General features: G+C 51.6%; 2 protein-coding genes across 6 annotated transcripts in view; one reads left to right on the plus strand and one right to left on the minus strand.

Moving 5' to 3' along the window:
* Nucleotides 1-9,721, plus strand: part of CBL (Cbl proto-oncogene) — a 100,220-nt gene extending 90,499 nt beyond the window's left edge. For all 3 annotated transcript variants that reach the window (XM_039471382.2, XM_074400726.1, XM_074400727.1), the window contains one exon: nucleotides 451-9,721. In XM_039471382.2, coding sequence (XP_039327316.2) covers nucleotides 451-737 — 287 coding nt within the window. In that variant the 3' untranslated portion in view covers nucleotides 738-9,721. The remainder of the gene's footprint in view (nucleotides 1-450) is intronic.
* Nucleotides 9,646-18,360, minus strand: MCAM (melanoma cell adhesion molecule). Of its 3 annotated transcripts, none has more exons than XM_010334437.3 (16): nucleotides 18,236-18,360; nucleotides 16,379-16,503; nucleotides 16,057-16,264; nucleotides 15,903-15,973; nucleotides 15,714-15,801; nucleotides 13,560-13,739; nucleotides 13,314-13,435; nucleotides 13,053-13,215; nucleotides 12,841-12,959; nucleotides 12,598-12,739; nucleotides 12,320-12,441; nucleotides 12,073-12,214; nucleotides 11,883-11,978; nucleotides 11,547-11,694; nucleotides 11,166-11,283; nucleotides 9,646-10,729 (listed from the first exon to the last, which is right to left on the minus strand). In XM_010334437.3, the coding sequence occupies exons 1-16, from the start codon at nucleotides 18,300-18,302 to the stop codon at nucleotides 10,700-10,702; spliced, it is 1,941 nt and encodes a 646-aa protein (XP_010332739.1). In that variant the 5' UTR covers nucleotides 18,303-18,360; the 3' UTR covers nucleotides 9,646-10,699. The 3 variants fall into 3 exon arrangements, with proteins under 3 accessions (XP_010332739.1, XP_074256829.1, XP_074256830.1); XM_074400728.1 differs by having other exon boundaries at nucleotides 11,883-11,954; nucleotides 18,236-18,354; XM_074400729.1 differs by lacking the exon at nucleotides 11,166-11,283 and having other exon boundaries at nucleotides 18,236-18,353.
* Between the last annotated feature and the right edge of the window lie 1,752 nt (nucleotides 18,361-20,112).

The following is a 20,112-nucleotide window of genomic DNA, read 5'->3' on the forward strand; positions in this document are numbered from 1 at the left end:
GATTTACAGCCTTCACTTGCCCAGACGAGCAGTGATCCCCACTCAGCCTTGGCTAATGCTTCCTTATTGCAACTTATTTCTGTCTTTTTCCTTATTTGTAGAAGGATAAGTTTAGTATCTTCTCTGGTCCCCTCAGAATTAAAACAGACAATTACATGTACACAAACATGTTGCTTAGTGTAAAGCATAATGCAGATGTTATGACTGCAGTGGTTGTTGTTCATAGAACAGGTGGATGGTATATGTAGAAGGTTGTTTTTATTGTGAAAAGGAGGAGGCTATACCTTAAAACCCTTGAACCTATAAAACCCAGGCTTGTGACTGAAGAGCACATGTACCCAATTTACAAGAAGTCAATACTATCTTGATATTAGCACATTTTTTACTATTGCTGTCGTTAAATGAGGATTTCCCCAGATTTGCAAATGTTTTCTTTACTGTTTCTTCTAGATGTCACCGAAGGTTCCCAGGTTCCCGAGAGGCCTCCTAAACCATTCCCTCGGAGAATCAACTCTGAACGGAAAGCTGTCAACTGTCAGCAAGGTAGCAGTGCTGCCTCCTCTGCTGCCACCGCCTCACCTCAGCTCTCCAGTGAGATTGAGAACCTCCTGAGTCAGGGATACTCCTACCAGGACATCCAGAAAGCTTTGGTCATTGCCCAGAACAACATCGAGATGGCCAAAAACATCCTCCGGGAATTTGTTTCTATTTCTTCTCCTGCCCATGTAGCTACCTAGCACACCACCTCCTTGCTGCAGGTTTAGAGGACCAGTGAGTTGGGAGTTATTACTCAAGTAGCACCTAAAAGGGCAGGAGTTCCTTTGGAGACTTCACAGTGAAGTCTTGCCCTCTCTGTGGGATATCACATCAGTGGTTCCAAAATTTCAAAGCAGTGAACTGCAAATGGAGCAGCTAGTATGTTTTATTATTTTATGGGTCTTGAGAGTGCATTTGAGGGTGTCCTTCAGTTCCCACATAGAGAGCGTGTGGATTTTATTACATGGTAACCTACCTGGGGAACAGTCCAGAAAGCCGTAAAACAAATATTGTGCTGGAAATCCTAATTGAGGACTTAAGACTTCCTAGGTTAAGAATGTGGCCATGTGTGTGTCTGTCTGCCTGTGGTTGTGTGTGTCCTCGTGATTATAAGATTAACCTGCTGTGTGTGTTAATTCCAGGCAAGGAATTATCACAAAAGGTTTAGGAAGGAATCTTTTAAAGACTTCCATCTACTGTGGTATTAAACCCAAGCCTAGTGTGTATTACAGCTTCAACACTCCCCTTTGGCTTATATTATCATGTGCATAGCTAAAGTCTTACATTTTTAGAACACCCTCCCTCTGTCCTTTCCCCATCAGCTTCTTCCTCATCCTTCTTGGTGTTCTGTCATTGGCAGTGGAGTTGCTATGACCAGCCTTACTGAGGCCAAGCAGCTTATGGGATGTTCTTTATTGTGTATGATAGTATTGGTTTGTTTGGTAGATAGGTGGGAGGAAAAGTACTGTAGCTACCCTATTATAGTCATGTTTGATACTAGCAGCTAACACTGGTCACTCCAAAACACTGTTTCTATAGGAACATTGAATTTATTAAGATGTTTTGATTATCCTAATTGTATAATGACCGATTTGAGATAGAGGCCTTCAAATACATTCCATGCCCTCCCCAGAAAAGAGTCTGTGGGAGTCAGTTGCCTTGGTGCCAGGTATACGTTCTGATATAGGTCATGAGTCTTTTTACTTAATGAAGAAGGGAAAAACATGTATTTCCAGGATGACTTTCTGGCCAGAATACCAGAAAGCTTTTAGGAAGCTTCGTTCACATGCTATTTAAATGCACAAAATAGAGAGTAAGGATTTATCCGTTCAATGTTTTCTTCCCAGTAAACTAATTTCAGTCTTCATTTGATTATGAGGAATACGAGTTAGATTTTCAGCAATGGTTTTCCTTTTCCCTTTAAGGAGTGGGGATAATACCCATGGTGACACAGCCTCTTGCTGATAGCACCTTCCCTGCCTTGCTGCCTCCTGATGATGTGGTTTTTTCATGTGCCTGTGGCTTTGGGAATGTAACGTCTCTTTCCTCCTTTCCTTCCCTTTTCCTCTTCATCTGAGGTCCTAAATAGTCTCTGTAATTACTGTGTTCTTCACAGTATTAGACATCATTCGGTGAATAAATTACAGTCAAAGACAATATATGCTGGCAGTTTGTGTAATTGCAAGTTCATAAAGAAGATTAAGGGTCCAGTTTGGAGAACCATTAGTCAGTTCCTTTATATTGCTGGTAAATGATCCCTCGAGTTCAGTTAGTATACTGTCCAGAGTGTTTTGCTGACTCCCTTAAGCAGCGTATAACCTTTCTCCATGTCAGAAGCAAGCCTGCTCTTTAATAAATCTGTCTTCCTGAAAATCTAAATCATGCTTTTATCTTTAGATCTAGACAGAAATGTCCCTCCTTGGATCAGTTTTCTTTTCAGTCTTATCACCTTTGGAACTAAAACTTGTTCTAACTCGTCTCTTGGCATTCAGCTACTTCTAGATCTTTTGGTTTTATCCTCTGGCCTCAGAGCCATTTATGTTCCTAAGAGTAGGCAGTACAGGACCTTGTGTTGATTTGCTGTGATTACCCAGTGTCTTCTCTACATGGCATAAAGCGGCATAGCCCACCATTAGGTGAGGTGGTCCCGAATTGGGGTGGAGTGGGGCAGAGGAGAGTGGCAACGAATAGCAAACAGTAGACCACCGGCGACTTCTAAACGCCAGTACGCATACTGTTCCATTTGAGGTAACGTTCAGTTTTGCATTTTTTTTTTTTTTTTTTTTTTTTTTTTTTTGAGATGGAGCTTCGCTCTTGTTACCCAGGCTGGAGTGCAATGGCGCGATCTCGGCTCACCGCAACCTCCGCCTCCTGGGTTCAAGCAATTCTCCTGCCTCAGCCTCCTGAGTAGCTGGGATTACAGGCAAGCGCCACCATGCCCAGCTAATTTTTTGTATTTTTAGTAGAGACGGGGTTTCACCATGTTGACCAGGATGGTCTCGATCTCTTGACCTCGTGATCCACCCGCCTCGACCTCCCAAAGTGCTGGGATTACAGGCTTGAGCCACCGCGCCCGGCTACATTTTAAATATTGAAGGCCTAGACAAAGAACTAGAAAAAATGGTAGCCGTTTCCAGGCCCGTCCATATTGTGATTTTTTAATCTGCAGATATTGCCCGTAGTCTGAAGATCTGTTCAGAAGACAAAGCACTGGCTATGTATCTTTTGCCTTTTCCGTGCATCTAAATCTTCTCTGGAAATTATTGTCCCTACTGCATAAGCTAAGGGCAGTCTCGACTTTTCCTTTTTTGAGTCCTGTGTGGCTCTGAATCAGCCTGGAACTGAGGCTCCAGCTCCCTGTGTTGTGCATGTGCCCCATGGATGGGCTTGGGTATTAATTTGTCACAGTTGTCTGCCAGCCTTCAAGGTTTTGGATCATTTCATGAGGATTTTTCCTTTGACTGGGTGCTCTGAGGACATACCTGGGTCTGTGTCTGTGATTTCCAGGCAAGACTAAGGAAGGTTTTCATGTGGCTTTTGTTTTGAGGTTATTCTCAAAAGCTTAATTGTTAATATTTTCTGTTGACTAAGGCATCAGTAACCCATTCTTCATCCTCCATTTGTACGGCAATTTAAAATTCTTTGGCTCTGCTCTGAATTTAACTGGAACTGCCATTGATGAACAGACTTTAGGTTCTGCCATTTTTGGCAAGCCCATCCCCTTATCCCTCCACTTTGTTCTCCTTTTTCTCATATTCACTGGGCTGTTGTATTCAGCTCAGTTTCGTGCTTTCCCTGTGTCTTCGCGGGTTGCTTCCCGAGCTGCCTTGTTGCTGCGTCACTGCTTTGCAGCCACCACAACTGGACCTTTCCAGCAGCCCATGTTCCTTCCACTAAAATAAAGGGTTCTTACCTGTGGGCTCTTAATATACCTCCCTTTAGTTAAGTGATAGACCAGGCAGCTTCTCATCTCAGCATGTATCTGTAATATTTTTGTGAATAGTGCTCTCTGCCTGTAGGTAGCTACTCTCTTCCACTCGCTCGTCTCCCCCCAGTCCCATGCTACATAATCTGCCATTCTTCCAGCCCCCTTCTCTCCTCACACGGACCCTCATTACTGTGGCTCACGATGTGGGATAGTACTATTAGTAGTATTTAGCTATTTCGTGGATTTAAAAGATTTTTTTTTCTGGTTAAGGGAGGTGGGAGTCACTGTTGATCACTCTTTTTTTTTTTTTTTTTTGAGACGGAGTTTCGCTCTGGTTACCCAGGCTGGAGTGCAATGGCACAATCTCGGCTCACCGCAACCTCCGCCTCCTGGGTTCAGGCAATTCTCTTGCCTCAGCCTCCTGAGTAGCTGGAATTACAGGCACGTGCCACCATGCCCAGCTAATTTTTTGTATTTTTAGTAGAGACGGGTTTTCACCATGTTGACCAGGATGGTCTCGATCTCTCGACCTTGTGATCCACCCGCCTCGGCCTCCCAAAGTGGTGGGATTACAGGCTTGAGCCACCGCGCCCGGCCTGATCACTGTTAAAATACATGTTTTCTCTATAGAAAGTAAAATGTGTTTATGGTCCAAACAGTCAACTTACAAATTTTTATAACAAAACTTGCTTGTAAAAACTAGGGACCACCTGTATATTCCCTTTAAGATCGAGTTCTTTTTGTAGGTGTTCAACAATGGTGATAAAGCAGAATATTCTCCTACCTCACATCATGAAAGTCAGAAGATTAGACCTTCTCAAACTATAAGCCCCCCTTCTTGCCGTTGGCCTTTCTGACTTTGGAATGACCACTGTTCATTGAAAAATAGTTTCTGACTATTGACCTGGCTGTAACAGTTCGTTTCTTCATCCAGCAAATGTTTATGTGTGATGACCATGTGCCGAAACTGTCAGGTATGTGTCCTTCTCTTGCCACTGCATGATAGTTTACTGATGTTTAGGGGATTGTACGTCGTCTCTCTTAGCCTCTGCATTTGACCTTAAAATAACTCTTCCCAATAAGATTGTGCAGTTTGTATTCACAGCTCTTTCACGTAGACGGACCTTTCCTTGTAGAGCTATCCTGGTTAATAGCAGGCCAAGATTCTTCCATTATCCCTTGTTGTCTCCTATAGCTTTGATAATGCCTGGGAGATTCCTTGATGTAAGTCTCATGGATACCTACTGTTTTTATGTATTTCATTGGAATCTGTTTGGTGAGTTGAAGGGTAAGTTGGCTCAGAGTTGCACAGTAAGGCATTAAATGTTTAAACAAAGCATCTACCCACATGTCCCTTTCCAATCTAGTGCCTTCCTTGAACTTTTTCCTGAGCTGCTGTGTCCCTAATCCCCTTTGTTGGGAGAATTTTCATATCACCCTTCTGCAGCCTGTCACCGTGTCCTGTACTATTTGGAATTGGTTTTCCAGTTTTTCAACAACCTCTGCAGCCAACTCTGTGTTTTAGAAGGGCGGGAGGTGTGGGTACTGATCTTTGGGTCCTGATCCTCAGTCAGTTGTTTGGTCTTCCAAGAGCCAGACATTAATACAGATTGAACTCCATCAGTCCTCTAATTGTCAGCCTTTACCTCCCCGCTAGGAGCAAAGAGTTTAGGGACCCTGAAACTTAATGTCCACACATTATTCTCCCAGACCTTAGAGCTTTAGAAGTTCAATCTAAAGAACTCTAACTCAGCTTAACTATTACTGTCACTCCTTTCAACTCAGTCTCCATGAGTGGTCTTTTGTTAGGAATACATAGAACTGCTTAATGCCTAGAGGATGGTGGATAGTGGAAGATAGTCGAGGTTGTATTCTTGACTGTTCTGCTTAGGGATCCTTTGGATACAAGAAACAGATGTTCAAGCGTAAGAAAGGAGGGGGTCATTAGAAGGACGCGGGTTGTTTCATAGGACCCAGGATGGGACGTGCTGTTGGTTCTCTGGTGGAGCTGAGCTGCAGAGCTTTGCACCTGTTTCTTCCTCCCACTTCACAGTCTGCTTATGGGATGTGTGGCCCTCAAATAGGCACTCCAGTCCTCGAATCCACACCACCTTCCAACTCTGGGGATCACTGTGAACAAATTCTCAATTTCCTATACTTCATATTCTTAAGAAAAACTACATTTAGCCCAGCACATTGATCAAGTATCTATCCCTGAACAGTTGGCCTTGCCAGGGAGAGCAGAGATGTGGCAGACTCCTTCAGCTGGAGACAGGGAGCTTCTTAGAGAAGGGGGCAGAGACTCCACAGACATCCTAAAAAGGCTTCTACTCAGGGAGTAAAGCCGCTACTCCTGCCTTTTTGCTAGTGGAAAGGAAGGCACCGGAGTTTGTCCAGGACATCATAGAAATTCTTAGGTTTAACTTAATTCTGGTCATTGTCCCTATTTCCTGTTTTTCTTCCCTTTGTCAGTCTTGGCATCCAAGATTTCTTACCTCCCTCTTGTGGGCCAGCCTGTGCTGTTCCAGAGCTAGCTGTTCCTGGGTGGCCTTCCTTTGCCTCCATTCAGCCTCAGGTCTTCTGCCTTCTGAATCGTGTTATTTAGAGAGCAGAATCTCGTAACAGGTTCCACTGTAGCCACTACCCATGGACTTCTTTTCAGGTTTGAGTGACTGAAAATGTGTTCATTCTCTGGACTTGTGGCCTGTCTTCTCCACCCTCCTCCTTACTGTCTCATTTCCTCCTGTGTGAGGGCTGCTCTGCAGTAATGTTCTCAGGCAAGCCTTCCTAGGCACCTCAGAAACTACTTTGCCAGAGCCAGTAAGAATATATAATATTGGAGCAGTTGCCAGGATAGAAATCAAATACAGATTCCAGCTTAGGATAGAGTTTTTATTGAGAGCTCGCTAGACAGTATACCTGTGTCTTCTGGCAATTGCTTTCTTTTTAGTCCTGTATAAAAGCTTTCCTTTTCTGTTTTTTTTAAAGCCGTACTTTTGCTTGCTTGAATCTTTTGATCTTATATTTTATCTCATCTTAGACACTGTAAGGCATTTCATACTGCCTTACTTAAAAGTTTTTTAAACTACGAGAGTCATTTGATACACACAGATAATAATCCAAAGATGTCCATCAAGGGAGGAAGGGTGGGTTGTCAGACTTCGCCTTTGATGTTGTAGTCTAGGCTCCTGAGTTAAGCAGCAGAGGGACAGCAGTGCCATGTGCCTTCGCCGTGTTACAGGAAGTCTGGGTTGGTTTCATTGGGAAATGCCAGTGTTTCTTGGTTCTGGAAAGTAGTAAAGAGTGAGAGATGGAAAAATAGGGATGGGGAGAGCAATCTCCGAGTGGCCATGGTGAGTCAGGTGGGAAGCACAGGTGGAAGGGCCGGCTATTGACGGAGAGACTAAGCTGGGTGGCTCTCCTGCCACCCCTTCCTGGGTACAGAGCTTCAGAAAAATGCAGCTGACCACTCTATGTTTGTACAGGGCAAAGCCCAAAAGCCAGCCTCAAATCTCCTGATTTGGTAGCTGAAGAAAGCAGCAGAGTCCTGATTGCCTGATTCAGTCTCAAAAAGGAATGTCAGCCCTCCCCCCTCCCTGCCGCCCCATTGCCTCTCCTACATTCTCCTTCTACCCCTAAATCAGACGGGAGGCCAGAGAGGAGTATTGCTCAATACATGCTGTATGCAACTCCTCAGGCCTTGCGCCACCTCCATGCTGAGCCCTGAAGTGGGGTGTCCTGGGTGCCTGGGTGTCAGCTCCCTCCTCCCTACCTACCTCTGACCTTGTTGTGGGTGAGGGTAGCCATGCTTATGGCTGTTTTTAAAACTGGAGAGGCAGAGAATCACTTAGGAGTCTGTAGACCACGTGTTGTCTTCCATGGCCTCTTTCTCCTGCTGTCTGGGTGAGCGAGCGTGCAATGCAATGCCCATGAGAGTAAACGCCTCCTGACCTACCCTGCTCAGCACTGTTCTAGTGTCTTGGCCTTGAAAGAAAAGCCTGACTTCCTGCTGAAGCGTAGTAGGGGCATGGCAGCTATGAGGTACCTCCTACATCTGCTTTCTGGCTGTGGTGACTTGGGATTTTTAACCTTATATATCTTTTTCCTTTATTCAAAACAAAACAATTTTTAGCACACTGAAAAAAAAAAGTCAAATGTTTTGTGCCTTTCTAAGGCAGCACTGTATCCCAGGCTGCATTTTAGGACTTAATATGGAAATACCAGAGTCGGAACTCCTCTACCTTGAGTATCATTAGTCCCTAGTGTCTATGGGACAGGAAAGAATGCTCTCTGTGACTGAAGAGGTGGCATACAGGTGCATTGTATCCAGAGTCCCTTTCCCCTGCCATGAGGCTTCAGTGGAGGAGAGAAGCGTTGTACCCTGGGATCATTCGATTGGTTCCAATCACAAGCTTAGTTATCAGGTTGAATGCCTTGTCTCCTGCAAGAGACAGAATGTTCCACAATTTCCAGGTGACTTCTGGACCATTTTAAGTGTCCTAGCCTCCTGATGACATTAATTACCCAACTACGTGGAGGAGTGTAGGATGGACTCTCCTGAGAAGGGGAGGTTGGTGGTTTTTTCTTCTTGCTGGATCCTGAACTGGTCTAAACCTCCTGCCCCCACCCCCAGCCCCCATCAGACATGGCTGGCCTTTCATTTGAAGACCTCAGACTTATAGCATTAAGCAGCTAGTGCCCTCTGCAGGGCCTGGTTTCCCCAGGGAAGGGCAGCAAGGAACACGGACCAGAAGCCTGTCCTCAGTAATGTGACCATAGTGAGCTTTAGCAAAAGTTTTTCTATGTAACATTTTACTTATCTCTTACCCTTTCCTCAGTGTTCCCTTGCCTTTAATAAAGAATTGGAAGATAGGAGTTTTAAAGTCCTCCTTATTCAAGATTTTGAAATTCTTAGCCTGGAGGTGCTGGAGATAACTTGATGCTTTCTCCCGAATGTAGAGTCCCAATTTGTATATCAGTGTTAAGAAAACAAACACATAGATGAGATTTTCGTGGACTATTTTAAAAATGTGTCATTAATATAAAAAAATTTATATTAGCAGTATTTAATCATTCTCACCTGTAAAGAATAAAACAGAAGGTAAATATTCTTACAGAGAATAGCAGAGCTTTAAGATTCATTTTCATTTTAAGTCCATTTTATTTTGCCAATGTATTAATGTTTAGAGGTCTGTTATACTAATGTTATTTATTAATTTTTTTCATTTCCATACACAGTTAACTAAAGAGCTTTTTCAAGCACCCATGTCTGTAAAAAAAAAAAATATTTTTAAATAAAGTTTCTTTTGTTGTAGCTGACTTGAGTTCTTGCTCATTCAGGGGGTTGGGAGGCAATATACAAGTTGCTGTAGGGCCAAATGCCAAGGACCCTTTCTCATGGTGTGACCTGAACTGCTGTCTCAAGGGCAATTCTAAGTGGCAGGAAAGCATAGGAAGGGGCCACAGCTCCTGCCAGGCCCTGTGTGCTGCCTCCATCAGGGCAGTTTGGCTGCTGAAAAGTAAGGGGACTGTCCGCTCTGTGGTAGAATTTTAGCCATTTGCTCAGAAGCAGAAGTAACCCCTGATCTCTGCTGCCAACTGGAAACAGTTTTGTGTGCCTTTGGTTGTAGTTTCAGAGGCCTCCAGGTTCCTGTGGTACCCATGATGAACAAAAAGCAACGTAAGGTGTCTGGGACAATTAAGCTTTATTTTTCATATATATATATATATATATATAATATATATACACATATATAATGGAAACAATTTGCAAATTTACACACAACCTGACAAAACCACATATACACACATACGTGTGCACACACACAGACACACACGCGCACCCCAAAGCTCTAGCCAGGCCCGTTGTTCATCCCTAAGTACCATTCTCTCATTTGGGCCCTTATCCGAGGGTCCGGGCCCATGAGCTTGGTTTGTAGAAATTTGGTGCTAATATAACCATAGCTTTAATCCCCAAAAAGGACAGCGTAGATCTCATCTTTGTCCACTTCCTGCCCCACCTTTCAGTCTTACATGATTCATCAAGAGGGCCATGGAGCCAAGTGAACACGGCGGGATTGAGGCTAATTCACCTGAATCAAAAACTGCCCGGCTTCCTCACTGCAGGCACATTATTTTTTAAGGAATGATACCAGTTCCTAGCTTCTGCCCAAAGAAAAACTCATAGGAGACTTTGAAGAGGCAGACAGGAGGGTGGCGGCAGTAACACTGCAGCTGCTTCTGGATGCTGCCGGGGTGCTCGCCGAAGCCTGTGTGAACGGCGCCCTTCGTGAGCAGGCGCCTGGCTCCGGTGCATCCTCACTTCAGTGGCGCACCTGGATGATGGAAGCCAGCCTTTGGGGCAGGAAGCCAGCTCAGAGAGGCTACCCAGCTCAGCTGCTGGCAGGAGCCAGGCATTTAAGCCCATAATATGTGAAGAGAAAACACGTTCTGCAAGAAACTCTCCTACCCACTCGGGAGACAGGCCCCTCACTTGGGATGAGCTTCACTCAACGTGGAGATGGTGGTGGACTGGTCCCTGAAAAGCAGGCCTTCCAGGGGCAGGTGAGGTCTTCAGGTCAGCTCTGGTCCTAACCCAGTGGCCCTCTGAAAGGGGGTGTGCTGGCGAGGGGAGCAGGTGGTTTCTGTCTAGTCCCTTTGAAGGCTTTGACTGCAAGGAGCGAGCAGGGAGCCGAGAAAGTTCCAGGCAGGGAAGGGAGCTGAAGTGATTCCGGGCTAATGCCTCAGATCGATGTATTTCTCTCCCTAAAAGTGGGTAGAGGAGAAGAGGGGAACACGGAGACGGTGCTCAGAGTTGAAGGTGTGAGCACTGAGGAAGGAGAGATGGAAGCAGAAGCTGATGAACTCGGTGCGGCAGCCTTGGGGAGGAAGCGAGGATGGGTATGGCAGGCCAGCGAAGGAGATGGCCCCCGTCTGGCTGCACTGGTGAAATGGCCACAGAGAGCCATGGGCATTGGTCAGGAAAAGGTGATGGTGATGGGACAGGTCTTTCTCAGTCTTTCTCCAGCTCCCTCAGCCACCTGCCTGGCCCTGCCATCTGTGAGTAGTGTTAAGAAGGCAAGAGGGGGCCTGCTCCCTATCTCCAACAAAGAGGGATAAAGGACAGAGTTAGAACTGTTAGCCCTGCGGCCCCCGGGCCCTGAGGATGTGGCAGGCTCTGGCCACAGGAACCGCCTCCTACCTGGTCTCCCGGAGCCCTCTTGTCACCGCTGCTGCCCTGCAGGAGGCCCATCTCTTCTGGGAGCTTATCTGACTTAACTTCAACTACAAGTTCACTCTTACGAGACGGGGGCAGCGTGCTGGGAGGAGGGAGGGAGGCGAGAGGTTGGCACCTCGGGGCCACAGGAAGGGAAGGGCCCGCCGTGAAGGATGTGGGATGGATGAGGGCTCCTTGCTTCAGGGCAGGGAAGCAGGTCATGAGACCGTGTGGCTGATGGAAGCTGGGCAGTGGGCAGTGGCGTGGGGACACCCCGGCCCAGGGCCCCGCTCCTGCTCTCAAGGGGCAGGCGGTGCTGGGCAGGCAGCAGGCTGGGCGGGGGCGGAGGGCCGGTGCTGGGCTTACATCTCCTGCTTGCCTGAGCGCCCACACGGCAGCTTGCCCTTCTTGTAGAGGAAATAGAGGACGGCACCCAGCACCGCCAGGACCAGGATGCACACGATCACAGCCACGATGACCACGCCCTGGCTCTCCGGTTCCGGCAGCTTTCTCTCTGCGCCACAAAGACACTCCTTGTCACTGCCTGCTTGAGGCCAACCTGTCACCATCGCTGCCCCAGCCAGTCCAGAGCCGACAGAATATGGGGCTGCTACACACCTTTCTGGACAGGGTTCTCTGAGGAGGGACAGGGCCAAAAGGTTGCCCTGGCACAGCCCTGTTCTCTTGCCAGGCCTGGCTTACCTGTGGAGGTGCTGTTGGCTCTGGTATGAGGACTGGCAGTGGAAGTGCTGAGGCCAGTGGTTGTGTTGGAGTCTGGTGTGAGGGTGGTTAAAGTGACTAGGAGGCAGAGGGAGGGGGGTTAGGAGAAGCGCAAGTTACTGCCCGTGCCTGGGCCTGCCCCTGCCATTCCCTGCAGGGGTGCGGGCCTCACCCAGCTCCAGGAAGAGGACACTGGTGTTTTTGCCCAGGTCGTTGGAGGCCGTGCATTCGACACCTGTCTTCAACAGCTCTGGGGTCACGAGGACATTCAGGGTGCTGAGGACTCGCTGTGGATCTTGGTCTTGTTCACTTGCCTGCAAGGAAAGGAAGCGGGCAGCTCAGGGAATGGGGAGGATCTCTGGTCCTGGCCGCAAAGTCCAGGCAGGGATGAGGAGAGCATGGCAGAGACACCTGCTCACCGTGCTGTTGACGTTCCAGGAGATAGTGGGCCGGGGGTGCCCCGACGCTTCACAAGACAGGTTCAACACCGTGTTCTCTTTCACCCACACCTTCCTCTCCTTGAATGCCATCCAAGGGGGGCCTTGGGGAAGTAGGGAGGGGTGAGGCGGCAAGCCTGGCTAGCCTGCCTCCCCTTCCCCACCAGAGTGCCCAAGGGCAGCAGGTGGCTTTTTGTCAAAGAGCTTAAAACAACCCCACTTTGGAGTGACCTGGTCTCTGCCCAGAGGGAGGGTCTCACCAAAAATGGCCACGTTGACCAGCTGTGTACGGTTGAGGCCGGGTATGCTGGGCACAGATGCCACACAGCGGTAGCCACCCCCTGCCTCCCGTTTCAGGTCGTGCAACTGGAGCACAGACCCCCTTTCCAGCACCTGGCCTGTCTGGGGTGAGAGATGGGTCAGAGGATCTGGGAAAGAGTAAACTCTTGTCACCCCCAGCCCCACCCACCCATCAGCCCCCTGCCCCAGCCCTGCCTGGGTACCTCTTCTCTCAGCCACTGGAACTCGAGAGCCTGGCTACTCTCTGCCTCACAGGTCAGGGTGAGGCTGCTGCCTTCCTGTCTCTCAGGGTCTGCAGGACTCACTCGGACGTCAGACACATCTAGGGGTACAGCAATCATGTCACCCGGGAGGGCGGGGCCAGTTCCCTATGGCCCCAACCTGGTCCCCCGATCCTGGGTCCCCAGCCCCTCACAGTTCACCAGCAGTTCCTGTGCTTCACTCGGCAGCGATATCATGGTGTCCAAGTCCAGGCCCTGACATTCATAGAGCCCACTGTGTTCCTTCCGGGCCGGCTCCAGCACCAGGACCCCGTTGTCGACGGTTGTCTCTTCCTCTGCCTCCCTAGTGCTGGGGTTCTGGGGGAGGACTGGGGAGGTGAGCAGAGTGTACCTCCTGCCACTCCACCTCAGTCTCTGCTTACACCCCCATCTGCACCGAGCACAAACCCCCGCACCTGCTTGCTGATGCTGAAGTGGGGTGGAGGGTTGCCATCAGCCAAACACCTGATTTCCACGCGGTCCCCCTCCTTCAGCATTCCCACGGGCTCCACTTCCAACCACACTTTTTCTGTCGGGTCTGCAGAGGCAAAGAGGGTAGTAGCTCTTGGCCCATGAGTCAACCCTGGGCTGGACAGGGAGGGGCCAGCGGGAGCTTCCAGCAGCCCCAGCCCCAGTGAGCATAGAGTCGGGTCAGTACTCACAGAAAACAGGGACGGTGACTTCCCTGGACTCCTTCATGTGGTTTCCACTGGGCAGCCGGTAGTTGAGCTCACAGTAAAACTGGGCATCTTTGTCCTCCTTAACCAGCTGTGCCTTCAGAATACTCTGCAAGGTGTACAAACCACTCGACTCCACAGTCTGGGAGGACTGAATGTGGACTCCTGGGCAGGGAGGAAGAGGAGGAAGACAGCCTCAGCCCCACCTCCAACCTCGCCCTGGGACTGTCTAGCAGGGTTGGCAGGGGACCATCTAAAGAGTCCCCTGTCCCCTGTAGAGGACCAGGTACAAATGCAGGCTAGAAACTCTTCAACCCAGCACCTTCAGTGCTCTGGGTCAAGCCTAGAAAAACATTTACATGTCAGCAGATATCCAAGGAAGTGTGCAAAGAATGCTGCAATGATAAAAATGTGCAGCCGTCTAGAGGTCCACTAACTGGGAATGGTGAACTCGACCGCATGCTACACATAGTATGGAAACCTCGGCAGTAGCCAAAGCAATCAGTTGATCTAAATAGACAAACCCAGAAAGACTGTACAAAAGACACAGTCTAACAATGGATACCATACAGCACCACTGAGTCAGGGCTTCTCTGTACTACCGATGTCTCAGGCCACACTGACTCTTCACTGCGGGGGCTGTCCTGTGAGCTACAGGATGTAAGCGGCATCCTTGGCCTCTCTACCCACTAGATGCCAGTAGCACCCCCTCTATGTGTGACAACCAAAATTAGCTCCTGACACTGCCAAATTCTCCTAGGAGCAGGAGGTACAAAATCACCCCTGGTTAAGAACAACTGATTTAGAAAATAAAAAACAAAAGCCTGTATCGTTCTAGAGTTTTTTTTTTTTTTTTTTTTTTTTTTTTAGATGGAGTCTCACTCTGTTGCCCAGGCTGGGGTGCAGTGGTGTGATCTTGGCTCATTGCAACCTCAGCCTCCCAAGTAGCTGGGATTATAGGAGCCCACCACCACGCCGGGTTAATTTTTGTATTTTTAGTAGAGATGGGGTTTCACCATCTTGGCCAGGCTGGTCTTAAACTCCACCTGCCTCAGCCTCCCAAAGTGTTGGGATTACAAGTGTGAGTGCCTGGCCTAGAAATATTTATATGTATGAGCAAATATATAGAAATAGGCTTGAGGCCGGGCGCGGTGGCTCAAGCTTGTAATCCCAGCACTTTGGGAGGCCGAGGCGGGTGGATCACGAGGTCGAGAGATCAAGACCATCCTGGTCAACATGGTGAAACCCTGTCTCTACTAAAAATACAAAAAAAAAATTAGCTGGGCATGGTGGCACGTGCCTGTAATCCCAGCTACTCAGGAGGCTGAGGCAGGAGAATTGCCTGAACCCAGGAGGTGGAGGTTGCGGTGAGCCGAGATCGCGCCATTGCACTCCAGCCTGTGTAACAAGAGCGAAACTCCGTCTCAAAAAAAAAAAAAAAAAAAAAAAAAGAAAAAAGAAATAGGCTTGAAAGGGCCGAGTGCCTTTTATTTATTTATTTATTTATTTATTTATTTATTTTTTGGAGACAGAGTTTCACTCTTGTTACCCAGGCTGGAGTGCAATGGCGCGATCTCGGCTCACCGCAACCTCCGCTTCCTGGGTTCAGGCAATTCTCCTGCCTCAGCCTTCCGAGTAGCTGGGATTACAGGCGTGCGCCACCATGCCCAGCTAATTTTTGTATTTTTAGTAGAGACGGGGTTTCACCATGTTGACCAGGATGGTCTCGATCTCTTGACCTTGTGATCCACCCGCCTCGGCCTCCCAAAGTGCTGGGATTACAGGCGTGAGCCACCGCGCCCGGCTTTATTTTTTTTTTTAAGAGATGGGGTCTCACTCTGTCACCCAGGCTGGAGTGCAGTAGCATAATCCTACTCACTGCAGCCTCCATTTCCTGGACTCATATAATCCTCCTGCCTCAGCTTCCCAAGTAGCTGGGACCACAGGCACACACCACCATACCTAGCTAATGTTTTTATTTTCTCTAGAGACGGAGTCTCTCTATGTTGTCCAAGCTGGTCTCGAACTCCTGGCCTCAAGAGATCCCCCTGACTTGGCTTCCCAAAGTGCTGAGATTACAGGTGTGAGCCACCACGCCAGGCCCAAGTGTGGTTTTTGGGAGCAGAAAGGGATACTCACGGTTTTTCTCCTCCTTCAGAGGCCGACCATTCTTGTACCAAATGACTTGAGGAATGGGGTACCCATTTCTCCCCACACAGGTAGCGACCTAAGGAGGACAGGGTGTGAGTCTCCCTGCTTCCAAGACCCTGCCAGCCCCACCTCAGCTCCTGCACACCAGCTGCCCATCCCACCCGCCACACAGCTCACCTCCGAAGGCTCCTTACTGTTCACAGGGATGCCCAGGGCATTGGCCTGGATATTTGGCTCCTCTGGAGCTTCTACAAGAAAAGAGAAATGGGGGGGACATGGGACTGCGTCCCACCACCCTCACTACCCAGCAGGCAGACGAGGGGGCACGCACTGTAGACGCGGAGCTGGATGCGGTGCTCCTGGGACCGAGGGCGCTTGCCCTGGCACAAGAAGATACGCTCGTCGTGGGGGGTGACTTGAGTCAGGGCCAGAGTAGCCCCTCTGTCCTGGAGGCTCAGCCGGTGCTGGTACTCCCCAGGTTCGCTCTGGCCCTGGCCCTGGCGCACGCGGAAGATGAGTACCCGCTTCTCCTTGTGGACCTACGGGGAAGGGATACAGAGGAGGAGAGGGTCCTGGGCTACAGGAGGGGCAGAGCCTCCCCCCTCCAGCTCCCCCCACCCGCTGGGCTGCTCTCACGGGAGGCCAGCACTCACAGAAAACCAGTCGACATGGCTGAGGTTGCCTTGGGACTGGAAGAGGCTGCACTTCAGAAGGGCTGTGCTGCCCACTTCCACTTCCACCAGCTCCGGTGCAGGCTGCTCAGCCTCTCCGGGCACACCTGGGGGAGGCAGACGGGGCCCCACAGCTGTGTCAGCTCTGGCTGCTGCCCATCCTTCTCTCCAGCGCTACCGCAGCTGTTCTTCCTGCCACTCAGAGGGTCTGCAGAGGGCCCTGTCCTCTGAACGCTCGACTCCCCGACCCGCGCCCCACCCAGGCCAGCCTCTCCCCCATCCAGGAGACCCCAGGTCCTTGAAGCCCAGCAGAGACTGGGCACCAAGCAGTTTCAGCTGAGGCTGGTAGAGGGGCAGAGAGGGGCGACCTAGGCTCTGGGCCAAGAGGAAGGCCCCTTTCCTTCCAGGCCCCCTCCTCTCCGGGTGAGCTCAGAGTGTGGGAATGCAAGGCGTGTGCCAGGCTGGGGCACACAAGCCCCTTTGTGTCACCACCCCAGGGAAAGATACCGCTACTCTACCCTCTGCCCTCCAAAATCTCTGCCCTATCCCACAAGACCCATCGGGCCAACTCTGGCGGAAGTTCCCGTCTCATGCTCCCTCAGCAGCACCTCCATGAACACTCCACACACACCTGGTGACCCCACCCAGGAAAGCTGGTAAGGATGGAGAGGTCAGAGTCTCGCCCAGGGGTCAGGGCAAGGGCCAGGCAGTGGGCAGAAGTGACGTCAGTGGTGCCAGCGTGCTGCCAGCCCTGTGAGGAGGTGATGTCACTCGACACCATCTGCCTGGACTCTGGGATGCCTGGGTTGTTGCTCTGGCTCCCGGACAAGAAGGGCAGGTGGAGGGGTCCCCAACCCCGAGCCTCAGACCCCTGACTCCTTCTCCCAGAGCTAGAAGAGCAGGGCAGGTTGGGGCTGGACTAGCTGCAACTATGGAGCCCGATTTAGCCCTTTCCCCAGAAATAAAGTCAGCCAGGGAGGCAGTAGCCTGGAATACCCCAGGGACGTGGTTGGCACTGGGCACGAGGCCAGCGAGCTGGGTATTGCCTAGCCCTCCCCTTCCCTAGCCGACAGCGGCTGGGACGGCGGAATGGGAGCCAAAAGAAAACACGCGACACCGCTGCGGGCCATACAAGGGCAGCGTGGACCCCAGTGCGCCTAGCTACCAGGCATATCCAGAGAAACGCTCCGAGGTGCCCGGGCGCTCTTCCCACCTGAATGCAGTCCCCAAAATAGGCCAGCGGGCGCTTCCAGTCTGGGAATCCTCCATCCCTCATCTCTGTCCCCTATGATCCCGTCACTCGGGGAGGTGCGAGGCGACCCACACCGCCCCGCAACCCCTGCCAACGCCCAGCTCGGGCGGGAGCCGCCGAACCTCCCGCTCTCGCTCACCTCCAGCCTGGCGTGATGCCCAGGCGGGAGGGGAAAGGGGTGGGACGGTGCACCCCCTCCAGCGAAGGAAACTGCCTTTTCCAGCAACAGGCGAGCGCAGAATTCAGGCTTTGGGGATGCGCCCCAGCTGTGCCTCCGGCCCCGCTCCAATTCCGGGGCCCCAGAGTGAGCACCTGAGGGACGACTCCCCCCAGCGCCCTGAGAGGCTGGGCTCCACCCGTTCCCGCTCCCAGCTGCAGCCTCCTCCCCGCCTTCCCAGTGCTGCTCCCGGGATACTCTAGGATCGAGGCTGCAAACTGGCTGCAAAGAAGAGTTGCATGCGCAAAAGGCGCCGGGGGCTCGGGGACCCGGGAAGGAGGCGCATCCTCCCGGGCGCGATGCCCCGACCTCGCCGCGCCGCTGGCTCTGCTCCCTGGCACGTTCCTGGCCCCCCTGCGAACTCACTCACCCGCGGCGCGGCGACAGCAGCAGCAGGCGTAGAGCAAGAAGGCGCAGATCAGCCTGGGCAGGCCCATGCTTCCCGGCCGGAGGGCGAGAGCCAAGTGAGCAGCTCGCGGCAGCCGGGGGCTGACGTCAGGGGGGCGGGGGAGGGGGCCTGGAACACCCGGGCCGCCCCGCCCCGCGCAGCCCCCCGCCCCCGCCCCGCGCGCCGCAGCCCTAGGGGGCGGGCCCCGGCGCCGCCAGCCCGGGAGCTGCGCCCAGGAGCGCTGCCGGAGGTAGGCCGGAGACGGACACCCAGGCCCCCGGCTTGGGAAGGCTGAGGGTGTAGTGACAGGTGTCTCGGGGTCTGACTGGCGGAGGTGGCGGCGGGGAGAAGCTGGCCCGGATGCCTGGAGTCGCCCCGGGTCGAAACCAGCCAGGCTTATCCCTGCTCAGCCCCTGCCAATCAATGTAGCGCCTGGGGGACCTCCTGGGGGAGGAGCAGGAGCGGACCTGGTCCTTAGTGTCCCCAAGGGGCCTCCCACTCGGGCTCTCCTCCCCTGCCACAGAGAATTCGGACCGGCCTCGATCGCTTCCCAGAATGACTGCACAATTGCTGCTGCCACCGGTCTGGCACTGCCCCTGAGGCTCACAATACTGGCAGCTTTGGGGGAAGAACGCTGCGCCAGTCCCACAAACCCAGAGGTATCTGTATGGGGAGTGGAGACAGTGCCTTCCGGGCCGTCCCTTCACACCCAAGCTCCTGCAAGTCCAGCTTTTGACCAGAGAAAGGAAGGAGGGGGCTGAATTCACAGGCCCGAGGTGTTCACACTTGTCCAGGCCTGGACCTTGAGAATCATGTTTCTTCCCTCTTCACTCTGGAGCCTACCCTGGGACTCAGTTTCCCTTCACCTACCAGAAAGAAACAGGAAGAAGAAAGAGCTCATGGGTGAGGGTCCCCAGCCTGACCCTGCAAACCTGTTGCTGCTCCTGATGATTGAAAGGGTCCCTCCGGCAGCACTGATTTCCCCCCACCCCATGACTTCCCCAGCCCTATTGACTGTGAGTCCATAGCTGGGGGAGGAATCAAATCAGCTCTGCTTGGGTGGGCAGCCCTACCCTTCTCCCCAAACCCTGACTTCTCTCTGGGTCTTCTGGCCTCTGCTCTTGGGGGGAGGGACTCTTGCCTCACAGAGACCCCAGCAGCTTGACCTCAGAAAAAGGGTCCACATCTGCTGGGGGGCCTTCAACAGGGATTGCCACATAGGGGCCTGGATTTGGGTTGAGGTCTGTTGCCCAGGGCCACCCCTCTGCTGGCTGCGGGATGTGGAGGGTGAGGCAGCAAACCCTGGAGATGGCCAGGTGACTTGAGAGCATGCTCCGGGGTGGCGTTTGGATGACGCAGAGATGACTGGCAAACCACACCAGCTTTGTCTTTCAGAGCTTTGCCGACCCCTCCTCCATGGCCATTGGTCTCCAGCCAGAGGCCATGCAAAGCCCAGGTCCGCCAGGGCTGCAGCTTGGAGCCTTCAGGGAAAACGAGAGGACCCTGGCTCCCCCTCCAGAGCGAATGTATGGACTGGCCATGGGCCCAGAGCTGAATGGATGAGAATGTTTTGTCTGCTGGGCTGGAGTGGGAATGGCTGAAGGATGCTGTGTGCCCTGGCAGGCCAGGGCTAGGCATGGAGCTGTCTTCCCTGCCCCACCCCCTTCCTTCACTTAACACCATTAACTAATCATTCGCCTCTCTGGCCTGAAAACAAAGCCAGCTAACCACCAAGGACAGTCAGTTCTGAATTCTTCTTCCGCTGGAGACTGAAGCCAGGTGGGGGTGGAGGATTTGTCTCTGCAGTGAAAGGGAAATGAGGTTAGAACCCGGGCTGATGTCCCCTCCCCTGCATGGCC

This window comes from Saimiri boliviensis, chromosome 6 (genome assembly GCF_048565385.1).
Source record: "Saimiri boliviensis isolate mSaiBol1 chromosome 6, mSaiBol1.pri, whole genome shotgun sequence".
In the NCBI taxonomy this organism is placed as follows: Eukaryota; Metazoa; Chordata; class Mammalia; order Primates; family Cebidae; genus Saimiri; species Saimiri boliviensis.